Consider the following 14985-nt stretch of genomic DNA (forward strand, 5'->3'; position numbering starts at 1 on the left):
AAATAGGTACTCTGGTTCCTTAGCTTTAGGAGGTTAATGTCCAGGTGTAATGTTAGACTCCCCAGTTTTTAGTGTTGATATATTCAGTATCATCTGGCAATTGACTTTTGAGGCACCCATCCCACAAAGGCCTCCTTGCTGAGGATCTTGTTGGGTTCCCAATTATTGGGGCATCTTCCTTAATAGAAGAATTGGCTTCCAGAACTCAGGACAACAACTGTTTATTACAGTGTCAAATGAGATGCAGTGTGTTGAGTGAAAAGACTGAGCTGCATGGTGTCATGAGTCTTTGCACTCTTAATTCTCAGTGCAAACTACTGTATAATCTCTTATGTTTCATAATGAGTGATGGCTATCATGGGGAGTACTGTAGTAGATTTTGTTATTACCACCTTTCACAACGGCCTAGGGATTTTCTTGGGGAAACTGTAATAAGATATGTTTTGAGGATCAATCCATCATATTTATTTTTAGTCACTCCCTTTTATGGGTTAGTTTCAGGCTGGGTGTAAAGTTTTATTGAAAATCTATACTCATAGCTTTTGATTTGAAGAAATTTATTTCCAAGTTTGGAAACTGCACGGTGGAACTCATCATTTGTTTTTGCCTAGTAAAGGCAGTTCAGAGTTACTTATAGCTCACACACTTGTCTAGTCAATTTTGTTTGTAAATAATTGAATTAAGTGTGGAGTCTCAATATTCTTTGTCTTCAATATAATTGTCAAGGCCATTAAACTCATACAGCTAGGTTGAGTACAGTACCAAGTCCTCATGATCTTAAGGAAATTACAACATCCTTAGCCCATCTTTGAGGCATATTAGTGATTTTAATCTTCTGGCAGAGTGCATGGTTATAGGTAAAAAATACAGTAGAGTATTCATTTCCTGTTAATTAGATGAATTTAGTACTGTGTCTTTGCACAGAGTGTTACCTTGGAGCTTAGAGGATTAGTTATTATTTTAACCTGGTTTTGGTTGGATACAACCTGTACCAACTCCTCAAGCTTTTTGCCTTCCCCCTCCCCTTCTGCATCAGCTGGCTATACATATTAATTATCCAATTTATTGCTTCTGTTATAAATGAGAAATTTATCCTGAAATCTCATTTTATAACCAAGCATGGGTTGGGTGACTCACATCCCTCACTCCACCCTTAGGATGTTGAAGTTAGCTAGAACTGAATTGGTTAACTGTGTTAGGTTAATCATATTTATTTTGTAAGAAATGACAATTTCAGATCATGCAGCAGATGTATGTCAGTGAAGTTTTCAGCCTGATTGGCAACTGACACTTCCAAGTGCCCCCCTTTTTATGGACTGTTGTTGTATTGAGAAAAATAAATTTTGTGGGGATTTGGGGAATTTATATACAGTTACACTTGTCAAAACCTAGAAACCTTGGTTGTTAAACCATTGATTTATTGACTGTGCTGTACATGATTTACCTGATTAATGCTTGGATATGAAATGGAATTTCAGGATCAGTTCCCCATTTTTACATCATAATTTTGATTAATTTTCTACAGATCGCCGTCCAGCTTATTTTCCAGCCTTAGCACGACTTGTTGAGGTTATGAGAAGAACTGGAACACTAGATGAGGCAGGGCCTTACCTGGACCGAGCAGAACAAGCCATTCTCAGACCAAACACAGATCCAGGTCTTAACTTCTGCAGAGGGGTTTATGACTGGTAAGCTTCCATATAGATTTTAAGTAGTAATTAAGTTTTAGGAGATTGAAGGATGGGGTGAAAGAATTGGTGTGGAGAATGACTAAAGGCTATGATGTGAAGTGGTTTTTGAAGCTGGATGTGCTGCTGATAGATAAAACTATAGTTTGTTCACATGAAGCTTGCAACTGAGGTCTAGGGTCAGTTTATAGCATGGCCAGGGCTGCCGAGAGCTGGCTGGCCAGGGCCCCAGGGAAAGATAAATTTATGGGCCCCCTTTTGGCCTTTGAACTGTTTGAACACTAATTCTATGTACTGTACCTATTATTAGCATTTCATTTAATTAAATTAGCTACTTTACAGATACATATAATATATATTTCTCCCCTTTCCTGGGCCTTGGGGATTTATCCTGGCTTCCCCGCTATCTCAGCGGCCCTGATCAAGGCAGTTGATTGGTTGGCAGACAGACTCCCGGAGAATTGCTACAGTACTTCAGTATTTAATCTATCGTATTTCTAGTCTGATATTTTAAGGGATAATAACCTCTCTATCTTATTCTCTGATAGTTTCGTTCTAGCTTGTGAAACACCCTGTTAACAAATTTCTTGATGAGAAAAAAAAAAAAAAAATTCAGCGGCATCCTCCACTGTGCTGCGACACATCATGTGATGAGGATAAGTTTATAACCCACAATTTGTTTATCATGTTCGTGTTTTCTTCAGGATTACTTTATTACTGGTGCATTTCACATGTTAATTTTTGTTCCCCAAGTGTGGAAATTATCAGAGGTAAACATAGAAATTATTATTATCCTTTAAAATATAAAAATATAAATATGAAAGAGAAAATACTGAAGTACTGTCGTGACTCTTTGGGTGTCCATCTGCCAAACAAGCAGTTGCTTTGCTACAAACTCACCCAAGGCCTCAGTTGCAAACTTAAAGGAAACAGACTATACCTGTAGATATTGCAAAGAAAGCAGGTTGAACCAGATAGATATCTTGGGGCCTTATTGTAGAAGAGAAACACCATAACACAACACATCTATTGCAGCAGTAAGAGTGACTGAATGGCAGCAAATGAAGAATGAGTCTGCATGTACTTTTGGTTCCAGCCACCATGCAATATAGTGGGAAAAGGCTTGAATGAATGATAGAAACTACCCAGTAGTTATGAATTAGAAGTGAAAAGTATTTCTTTGTCACAATGAAATTTTTTACACAAATACTGACAATGGTTACTACATGTAAAATTTTATTACCTATAATTTCATGGATAAATTTTAATGTTTGTGAATCATTCTTAGAGGTTTTAAACATTTAATGGATCTCAAAAATACAGAATGATCTTGAGACTTCATGAAAGGTTTTTGTTTGCTTGATTTTGGAGGCACATGGTTGCATCTACTGTACTTGAATCTGTCAGAAACTTAGTTATTCATTTCGACTCAAGATAAAGTTTTGTGAAAAATATCAGAGATGAGCCTGTCCTCAGATGGGAGGTATTCAGTAAAGGTAAAGTACAAAAGTGGAAGGCAGAGCTGTCCTGAGGGGTGGCAAGCCGGGCTAGCCCCCCCGGGTATTGCGCTTCCAGTGTTCTCATGCTCTCCTGGTTAGTAATTACCTCCCCCTGTATACAGAGTAAATAAGAGTAAAAGGAAATTAAAATTAGTAGAGAAAAAGCTATATTAATCTACACACCGAAGATGATGGAAAACCAGCTTTTTAAATTGAGACAGATTGTAAGAGTATGGAGACACAAAGTAAGGCAGAGCATTCCTCAGTTTGGCTGTGTGAAGAAAAAAAGGATGTAATATAACGGGTTATCCTCGTGTGACCAACATTCACACAGAAACGGTGGGCACTGCGGGCAAGACAAGTGTTATGAGCCCACTGCCTTGCCGACTGCACACAGGATGCCAAATCCACCGAACATTGACTGTTAAACTACCTGTAAAATAGAGAGAGTGAAGCAACATTGCAGCGAAGAGAAAGGGAAGCTAGATTTTCGACTAAAGGAGAAGAGTTATTAAGACGAAATTCCTTTGATTCCATCCTATCTAACAGTAGGACCAAAGAATAATCACCCCATATATGAGACCAGTACACCAAATTAGGACGAATGAATTCCTTATAAACTTAAAGCAACTGCTTAGAGTGAAGTAGCTATGGCATCTTTACAGCATTCCCTGCTTTCGGGAGGCAGCTTAGCAATGTTGTGGATGTGTGGCTTCCATGACATATTTGAGGAAATGGGAAGGCATAGCATATCTATTTTAGAATTTGCATCCTGAAATGTGATTGGTGGGAGATCTTCTATTTTGGAAAGTTAAATTGGTAAATACTTTGTTTTATTACTCCTGTATTCAATTTAAAAATATTTTACCTCCTCATTCAGAGATGCTGCACAAATCTTCAGTGATAGATGACACGATATCAGCTCTTGAAAAAATATAGCTTGTGAAATGAGAAGAAAAAGTAAAGAATAGAACCTCAGGATAAGAGTTGATAGAATTAGTAGTAGTAGTGTGAATTAAATTGTTGATAAAAAGAAAGATGAGAGTTGGTGAAAGAACAGAACCCTGTGGGACACCACTATTGCTTGAGAAAGAGCGAGAGATCGATCCCTTGACAATAACTGCCCACCAACTGCCCTTGGTTCTCAAGGAAGCTAGAGATAAGAAAACAAAGTGGGAGAGAGAAACCATAAGAGGAAAGTTTAGAAAGCAAAGAATTGTGCCATACCCTGTCAAATGCTTTGGAGTTCTCTAGGCCCACAACATAAGATTTCCCATAATCCTCAAGAGAGGATGACCAAAGATGGGTGCAGTAGGAGAGCAGATCACCAGTAGATCTCGCCTGTTGAAATCCATACTGGTGATCCAACAAAAGAAAAAGGCATTCAAGATGGCAAAGAAAATGAGAGCTTAAGATAGTGTCGAAAATCTTAGAGAGGGATGAAGTTAGGGCAATGGGGCGATAGAAGGAATAGAATGGTCACCCTTCTTTGGGATGCGCTGAACCAAGGCATGCTTCCAAGAAGAAGGAAAGGTTTGGGTTTTGAGGCGAGCAACCACAGGGACCAGAACTTCAGCTCACTCCCACAGAACATGAGGGGGTATTTCGTCTGGTCCATTTGCCTTACTCACATTCAGATTGGATAACACACCAGCAACCCTACGAGTGGAGATTATAGGAAAGTGCATAGGTTCAGTAGGAGGGGGAGAGTTGGAATCATCTAAGGTGGTGTTTTAGGAGAATAAGGTGCCAACGAGATTGGCTTTATCAGGGGGAGAGTTGGCTATAGAGTAACCAGTTCAGAAATTATTATAGTTGTTTTTGGTTAAGGACCAGAAGGATCTACTACAAGAAGAGTTAGTCATGACAGCGGTCTTTCTTTTTATTAAATTCCTCCTGGCCATACAAAGAATAACCTTACAACGATTCCTAGAAATAATGAAAGAGGAGTGAGTAACAGGAGATGGAGATACAGGTACAGTATACACTCAATTTAACAGAATCTGATATAACAAACTCTTGATTTGGCGGAAGGAAATTTTTCCATTATTTTTCACTCACTTTAGTGAACTAGTTCGCCAAATCGAGATTAATTCCATAAATACTCTCGCAACTACAGAGACACGTCAAACACATGATATGTGCATAGGACCATTAGAAACATTATTCATAGTTTACCTTAAGCTGTGGGGTTTGGTGTTTGTTTTCAAATTTTCTATTATTTCCAAACTTTTTACCAATATATAGCTGCACTCTTTTGACTTTCTCCTCCACACCACTTCCTTTCTGCGACTTCTGAGAGACTTTTGGCATGAAGTCTAAGCACAGTAATTAGTTGACCGAGAGGTAGCAGTGAACAACACACTCGATGGTGGCAGGACACAGACTGAGCAGATGTAAACAACCCCCATGCGTTGAGCTGCATATCTGGCACTGAATTTAATGGAATCATGCTCAATTTAGTGAACTAGTTCATTAAATCAAGTGAAAATAATGTAAATTTGATTTAGCAGAAATTTCAATTTAACGGAAAGGGGTGGATCGAATTAGTTTGTTAATCGAGAAAATACTGTTCTATCATAACGTGATATGCTCTATCTCTCTCCCTACATGCAAGAGAACAGGAGCGATCAAGCCATGATTGTAAAGTGAAAGTTATGGAAGAAGATGGGATAAATGCACTCATACCGCCCTGTATAACCCCAGCAATGCTGTCAGATCATACCGAGGCGTCCTGGGTGGAAAAGCAACATTCATCCCAGGGAAAGTCAGAGAATAATTCTCTCAAGTGTTGCCAGTTTGCCCTCCGATAGTGCCCTAGTTGGCGTTAAGAGGGTGGTGGGGAAGGTGGTCATGCCCAGTTTGATTAATAGAATTAAGATTGTGATCAAAAAACCCCAAGGGGGCAGAAATTGCATATGAATAGTGTGAGGGGTTAGAGGTAAAACAAAGATCAAGATTGTTAGCAAGTTGATTGTGTCGATCTGGAACACCTGTAGGGTGTTTAATTATTTGTTCCAGATCATTAAGTAAGGAAAAAAAGAGTGCCTCAACTCCACCTGGGTCGTCCCTTGCAGAGCCAAGTCACTCTCTGTGATGTACGAGTACAGTTGTACCCCACTTAACGCGGTCAATTGAACCCAGAGGGTCCCGCGTTAAGTGAAATCCGCGTTAAGTGAACAACAGAACATATGGGATTAATTCCAATAGAAACCGGCCCGACCCCCAAACTCCACTTTTTGAAGGCACATACCTATGTTGTAGTAAAAATAACATCTTAATTTTATGATGGTACATGCACACAATTAATACTTGAGAAACAGAGAACATAGTCGCCAAGTTAATGTCCATCAAACATGGACTCAACCCCTCCCTCACCACACAGCACAGATGGCTGGTCGGTCCCCCTCCCCACCAACCGTCCCAAGGAGATGTGTGGGATAACCTCAAACTAAAGTTAGGAAAATATAATTGACATTGCTGGATTCCTTGTAAGACCAGGAATATTTTGAATATAAATGTCATATATTTTGGACAAAAGATAACATAGTTACCTAGAGAAAAATTTTTATCTAAAAATTGTAAGTTTAAAGCAAAATATATGATGTTTATATTCAAAATGATCACCAAATTATAAGAATTCCAGCAATGTAAATTATATTCTGACCGGGTAATTTGTATGAATTTTATGAGCTAAAACAAATATCTTCAGTTAATAAAAAAATAATAATCTTCACGACACTATCTGTCAATCAAAGTACCCCACCTTTGCCTCCCCTCTTCCAACCGCGCGGTCAGTCCCAACCTCCCCCCCACCCCCCACCAATCCTCCCTTCCAGAGTTTTTAACATTTAGTATTAAATAATACCTCAGATTAAAGTTAGGATAATATAATTGACATTGCTGGATTCCTTGTAAGACCAGGAATATTTTGAATATAAATGTCATATATTTTGCACAAAAGATACCATAGTTACCTAGAGAAAAATTTTTATCTAAAAATTGTAAGTTTAAAGCAAAATCTATGATGTTTATATTCAAAATGATCACCAAATTATAAGAATTCCAGCAATGTAAATTATATTCTGACCGGGTAATTTGTATGAATTTTATGAGCTAAAACAAATATCTTCAGTTAATAAAAAAAAAAATAATTCTTCACAGGGTAACAGATGGTCAGTCGGTCCCTCCCTCCCCCCCACCCCCCACCAACAGTCCCAAGGAGATGTGTGGGATAACCACTAAATTTTAATAAATAATACCTCAAACTAAAGTTAGGATAATATAATTGACATTGCTGGATTCCTTGTAAGACCAGGAATATTTTGAATATAAATGTCACATATTTTGCACAAAGATACCAGAAGTTATTTTAGAAAATTTTTATCTAAAATTGTGCTTCTAAAGCAAAAATATATGATGTTTGATATCTTAAAATGATCACCAAATTATAAGAATTCCATAAATGTAAATTAGGTCTTCAATGGTAATTTGTAAGGAATTTTGCGAGCCAAAACAGAAGAAGTCAGTAAAAGTATGGTAAACACCTAAAATAGTTTCTACATCACCAAGCAGAGTGAAAAATCCTGCTACAAGTTCAGTTGTACATCACAAGAGTATGCTAAAACGCCAAGCAGCAAAACCTCATGAAGTGGGTAAAACTGTACATTGAAATCCCCTGGGTAGAGGATCTTGGTGTTGGGGTGTGTGGATAGTAACAACTCATGGCAATAAGTGAGATAGTCAAAGAGTTCCAAATAGTTGGTAGAGTTGGGAGAATAGTATAAGAAACAAAGAAAATTAGTCATAGGTGATAGAGATATTTTGAGCCAGATGACATCATAAAGAGAAGATTCAAGTTCCACGAGTCAAGCTATTGGTGTACGTGCGTTGCAGTAGGCACATTCACCTCCCTTAGAATGGAAAGAGGTATAAAGGTTGTAGTTGGGGACTTGCAAAGGTTTGGGTGAAGCTGCCTTGGCCATTTTAAGTTCAGATAGTGGTAAGAGATCAGGGGAAGAGGTTAATAGATGGTGCTCCACAGAAGAAAAATTGGATCTCTGGACACAAATCTTGGTAAAAATGAATTGTGAAAAAGGCTGTTCCTCCAGCAATCGCAGTGACATCAGTTGAGACCCTAGTAGTTTGATGATGGTCAGGTCAGCCTTGGGGTCCACAACCATCCCGACCAATGGAATCCATCTGAGAAGGCCTCGCTTTATTATTATTATCAACTGATATCATACAAAAATAAAAGAATCGAAAGAATAAAACAGGTCAAGATTGAGAAAAATATGATGCCACCGCAGTAGTAAGGGCACAAGTGACTTTTATTTTAAATAGAGAAAAGGCGACTTTCGTGAAACACCCGTCAGCACATGGGGGGGCCCTACCTGTCTTGCTGGTAGTAATTTTTGGTCATTACAAAGCCTTTTGCAGCATTACTCTTCCATGTGGGAAGACTGCACGGACGTTTACGGCCCTGTAACGGCCCAGCCTCGGGTTCTCTCACCTCACTTTCACTCACTAAAGGTGCTGGGTCATCCACATACAACACACTTTCTGATAGAGGAAACCTTGTTGAAACTTGCTGTGGTGGTAACTCTATTTTGGGCACGGTGACTCTTGTGCCCTTACTATGGCGGTGGCCTCATATTTATGTTGTGTTGTCAAAGTAAGACAAACAATTGAAACCCTGCAATTGTGTGTAAATGAGAGACAAAGTCAGATAAGCAACCTGGGACTTGGTCGCAATTTTTGTGATGCCATATGGCAGCAGGGTTTACCATTAGACAATGCATTATGCTTCCAATATCTTCCCAGGCGGTAGTACCTCCTTGTTTTATCACTGTCTACTACCTACTATCTTATGGCATTTGTCTTGTTTATGTTAAAAAAAATATATAAAAATAAGGTTTTATTTACCAGGTTTTAAATTTGATGTTTGTCTTGTGTATTTCCAAATAATGACGGTAATGTGTCCTCCAATATTGCAGTGTAAGGTGAATCATCGTATCGCAAATCATTAATTACCATTATAATAAAGCAATAATAATGAGATGCATTCCCAAGTGTGACCTTTTCATATCTTTTGTGTGGCTTTTTACCCTCTTTTCCCCTAAAACAATACAATTGATAAAATTTGCAAACTATATTCTTTAAATAATGTTTATGAATGCACCTTATACAATATAAATGAATATTAATATGGTCACACAGGAGAAGATGGGACGCCATTGTTTTCATTTGTGTTTACAGCCTGGAGTCCGGGACGATAGTTCTACACGATAAAATGAAGAAAATAAGACCATGGCTGTAGCTGTAGTAAAATTAATAAAATAAATTAATATACAGTGGTCCCTCGGTTAACGAACGCCTTGGTTAACGAAATTTCGGTTAACGAATTACCTTCCATAAGAATCTTCAATTCGGTTAATGAAAAAAAATTTGATTAACGAACTCCTTACGAAAACCATGTTTTTTTTTTAACAGCTGATAAGCTGAGGAGGTACTCAGCCAATTCAGTAATCTCTTCTATGTTTACATTCGTTTCCAATGGAGTAAATATAAAGAAAATTGTGCTCTTTAATATTTTTGCATTTTTTATACAGTATTAAAATTATTGGTCATTCTAAAATTTAGCCATCCTAGCTGTCTACATAAAGTTTTTCAACTATTATTTTTGGCTCGATATATGTAACTTTATTCATCTATTGAAACTCATTTACATGCACACACTGTCCTAAGGACAACGCTGAACTGTACATGTAATCAGAATAATGTACAAAATGATTATTACAATTTTTGTCTTGTGCAAACTATGGCATGTTTACATTCAAATTAATCACCATCTTAAAAGAATTCCAGCAATATAAATTATATTCTCCCCGGTCATTTCTATGAAATTGTATAAGCAAAAAAACAAATACTCAATCTACAGGACATAAATAAACAAATTAATACTTCACCAGACCTTGGCGCTAACTGTCAAACATGTCACTGTCACCCCTCCCTCCCTCCCGCCCTCCCAACCCCCCCCCCTCCTCCCAGCGAAGGTTTCTGGTTATACAATAGGCTTTAATCTTATATAATATCTCAGACTAAAGTTAGAAGAATATCATTTGCATTGCTGAAATCCTTGCAAGACAGCGAATAATTTGAATATAAACGTCATATATTTTGCATAAAAGATAAAATTTTTGCTCTCTCTCTAATAAAATTCTTAAATTAGATCTAAAATTTGTATGTCTAATGCAAATTCTAGCTTGTTTGTATTCAAATAAATGATTATCTTATAAGAATTCCAGCAATGTAAATAATATTCTACCCGATCATTTATATGGAATTTTATGAGCAAAAAACAAACACTCAACAAATTAAATATTTCACCAGATGCACTAACTGTCAAATTACACCTCCCTCCCTCCCTCCCTCCCTACCCCTGCCTTCCCAGACAAAGGTGTGCTGTTTTCAGTAGGCTTTAAAGTGTTTACTTATATAATATCTCAAAATAAAGTTAGGAGAATATAATTTGCATTGCTCGAATCCTTGCAAGACAGCGGATAATTTGAATATAAACGTCATATATTTTGCACAAGAGATAAAATTAATCACCTGTATCACATTACAGTAGTGATTTAAGAGTTCTAGTATATATATATATATATATATATATATATAATCAAGGAAAGAAGAACGCTGAAGTTCCCAGGCGTTGGTAATTCACATCTTCAGGGATGAGCAGACTAGAGAGAGTACAAATCAAGGGTGTATATATACAGAGGAGGGTGAGACCAGGTCCACAATGGTCAGGTATTAGGTAATGATTTGAATATAAGCGTCATATATTTTGCACAAGAGTTAAGAATTTTAGTACATTAGTGTACTGTAGTACATTTAGTAATGTAAAGTTCAGCACCGCATTTGGGTAGATTTACATAAATTTCTTCATTTATTTTCATTCATTTACATGCACGCACCCTTCAAAAAGCGTGAAATACATGACTTAAAACAAACCTGTACTGTGCAACTACTAAATAGTTGGGTACAAAATTTTTTATATCTAAGCATAAATTATAGCTTGTTGATATTTAGGTAATTACTATCTTATAAGAATCGCAATGTAAAATATATATTCTCCCAGGTCATTTTCATTGTGGCATTTATAAGAGAAAAAGCTTAGTCACTCTTAAGGACTGGTAAATAAACACACATTAGACCTTGACACCAACTGTCAAACATATCCACCTCACCTCCTGCTTCAGCTATTTCCCTCCTCCACTCCCATCTCCCCCATCTGCCCAGCCAGGGTTTTGGGCTTGGTTTTTATCTTATATAATATCACAGACTAAAGTTAGGAATATAATTTGCATTGCTACGGAATCCTGCAAGACAGGATATTACATATATATATATATATATATATATATATATATATATATATATATATATGTATATATATATATATATATATATATATGCATATATATATATATATATATATATATATATATATATATATATGTATATGTATATATATATATATAATAATAATAATAATATGTTTGTATATATATATATATGTATATGTATATATATATATATATATATATATATATATGTATATATATATATATATATATATATATATATATATATATATGTATATATATATGTATATATATATATATGTATATATATGTTATATATATATATGTATATATATATGTGTATATGTAATATATATATATGTATAATGTGATAATAATAATAATATGTAATTATATATGAATATGTAATAATGTAATGTGTAATAATATGTAATAATATGTGTATGTAATATGTATGTAATATGTGTGTAATAATAATAATATGTATGTGTGTATATGTATATGTATGTATGTATGTAATATTTATGTATATGTATGTAGTAATATGTAATGTAATATGTATATGTATGTAATAATAATATATATATGTAATATGTATATGTATGTATGTATGTATATGTATATATGTATATGTATGTATATATGTGTATATATGTATATGTAATATGTATATAATATAATATAATATATAATATGTGTAATAATAATAATATAATATATATGTAATGTAATAATATGAAACAATAATAATAATAATATGTGTATATATATGTATGTATGATGTAATAATATGTATAATATATGTAATAATAATAATAATAATAATGTGTATGTAATGTAATAATATATATGTATATGTATATATATAATAATAATATATATAATAATAATGTATATATGTGTATGTAATGTATGTAATATTAATATATATATATGTATATATATATATATATATATATGTGTATATGTAATGTAATATGTATATGTAATAATAATAATATATATATGTATATATGTGTATATAATGTATATATATATATGTATATGTATATATATATATGTAATATGTATATATAATGTTAATATATGTGTATATGTAATATATGTATGTATGTATATAATAATAATATGTATGTAATAATAATAATAATAATATATATGTAATAATAATATATATATGTAATAATATATGTAATGTAATAATAATAATGTGTATATATATATGTGTAATATATGTGTATATATATAATGTATATATATGTAATGTATATATATATATATATATATGTATATGTAATGTATATGTATATATATATAAAATATATATAATAATAATATATATGTATTATATAATATATATATATATATATATATATATATGTATATATATATATATGTATATATATATATATATATATATATATATATATATATATGTATATATATATATATATATATATATAATATGTATGTATGTATATGTATGTGTATGTATGTATATGTAATGTATGTGTAATATGTAATATGTGTGTAATAATGTAATATGTGTATGTTAATGTAATGTATGTGTAATATGTAATAATAATATGTAATGTATGTGTGTAATATGTAATAATATGTGTGTGTGTAATATGTAATAATAATAATATGTAATGTGTATGTATATGTGTAATATGTATGTAATAATAATATGTATATGTAATGTAATAATATGTAATGTGTAATATGTAATAATAATATGTGTAATAATATGTGTAATATATGTAATGTGAATAATATGTAATATGTGTATGTATGTAATATTAATAATATGTATGTGTAATATGTAATAATATGTAATAATAATATATGTATGTAATATAGTAATATGTGTGTGTGTGTATGTGTGTGTAATGTGTAATGTGTATGTGTGTATGTATGTATGTAATAATATGTAATGTAATAATAATGTGTGTAATATGTATGTATGTGTGTAATATGTGTAATATGTAATATGTGTAATATGTGTAATGTATGTAATAATATGTGGTAATAATGTAATGTGTAATATGTAATAATGTATGTGTAATGTAGAATAATAATATATGTGTAATGTATGTGTATTATGTAATAATAATAATATATATGTATGTATGTAATAATAATAATAATAATAATATGTATATAGAATGTATTAATGTATGTAATATGTAATGTATGTATGTATGTGTTAATATGTATGTATGTAATGTAATGTATGTAATATGTATATGTGTAATAATATGTAATATTAATAATAATATGTTAATGTAATAATATGTATATGTAATATATGTATTGTAATAATAATATGTATGTATATGTAATATGTAATAATAATGTTATGTAATATATATATGTATATATGTATATTAATAATATGTATATATATATGTATATGTTATATATATATATGTATGTAATATGTGTATGTATATGTGTATATATGTATATGATATATATATATATATATATATATGTAAATAATGTATAGTAATATGTGTAATATGGTAATGTGTAATGTATGTGTGTGTTGTATGTGTGTTGAAATATGTTGATGTGTAATGTGTAATGTGTAATGTAATGTGGTAATAATGTGTAATAATAATAATGTGTGTAATATGTGTAATGTAATAATAATGTGGTATGTAATGTAATAATATGGTAATATAATAATAATATATGTAATAATGGTAATGTGGTATGTATGTAATAATGGTAATAATAATAAATAATATATAATGTAGTAATATGTGTGTAATAATGTGTATGTGTAATAATAATAATAATAATAATAATAATATGTAATAATGTGTGTGTGTATGTGGTAATGTGTATGTATGTGGTATAATAATGTAATGATGTAATATGTGTATGTATGTAATGTGTAATGGTATGTAATAATGTGTAATAATGGTAATGATGTAATATGTGTGGTATGTGTATATTGGTAATGTAATAATAATAATGTTGTATTGTATGTGTAATATGTAATATGTAATAATGTAATAATATTATGTGTGTGTATGTGTGTAATAATAATAATATGTATGTATAATGGTAATAATAATAATAATAATAATAATGTTAATAATAATAATAATAATGTGTAATGTAATGTGTAATAATGTGTGTAATGTATGTAATGTATGTATGTAATGTATGAGTATATGTAATGTGTGTATGTGTGGTAATGTAATATGTCAATAATAATGTAATGGTAATGTAATATGTATGTAATAATGTATATGTGTGGTATGTAATGTGTAATATGTAATGTGTAATAATAATATGTAATGTGTATGTAATGTGTAATAATAATATGTAATAATAATAATATAATATGTAGTATGTAATAATAATAATAATAATAATGTAATAATAATAATA

The 14985-nt window shown here is 32.3% G+C and overlaps 1 protein-coding gene across 1 annotated transcript in view; it reads left to right on the top strand.

Annotated features, from left to right (window-relative positions):
* LOC121874600 (tetratricopeptide repeat protein 21B-like) overlaps window positions 1-14985 on the top strand; it is a gene marked incomplete in the record, with an annotated part of 547778 nt that overhangs the window by 467984 nt on the left and 64809 nt on the right. Inside the window, 1 exon segment of the mRNA XM_042378823.1 lies at window positions 1526-1688. Coding sequence (XP_042234757.1) covers window positions 1526-1688 — 163 coding nt within the window.

The sequence above is a fragment of the Homarus americanus genome, unplaced genomic scaffold, assembly GCF_018991925.1.
Source record: "Homarus americanus isolate GMGI-L3 unplaced genomic scaffold, GMGI_Hamer_2.0 scaffold34360, whole genome shotgun sequence".
NCBI lineage: Eukaryota > Metazoa > Arthropoda > Malacostraca > Decapoda > Nephropidae > Homarus > Homarus americanus.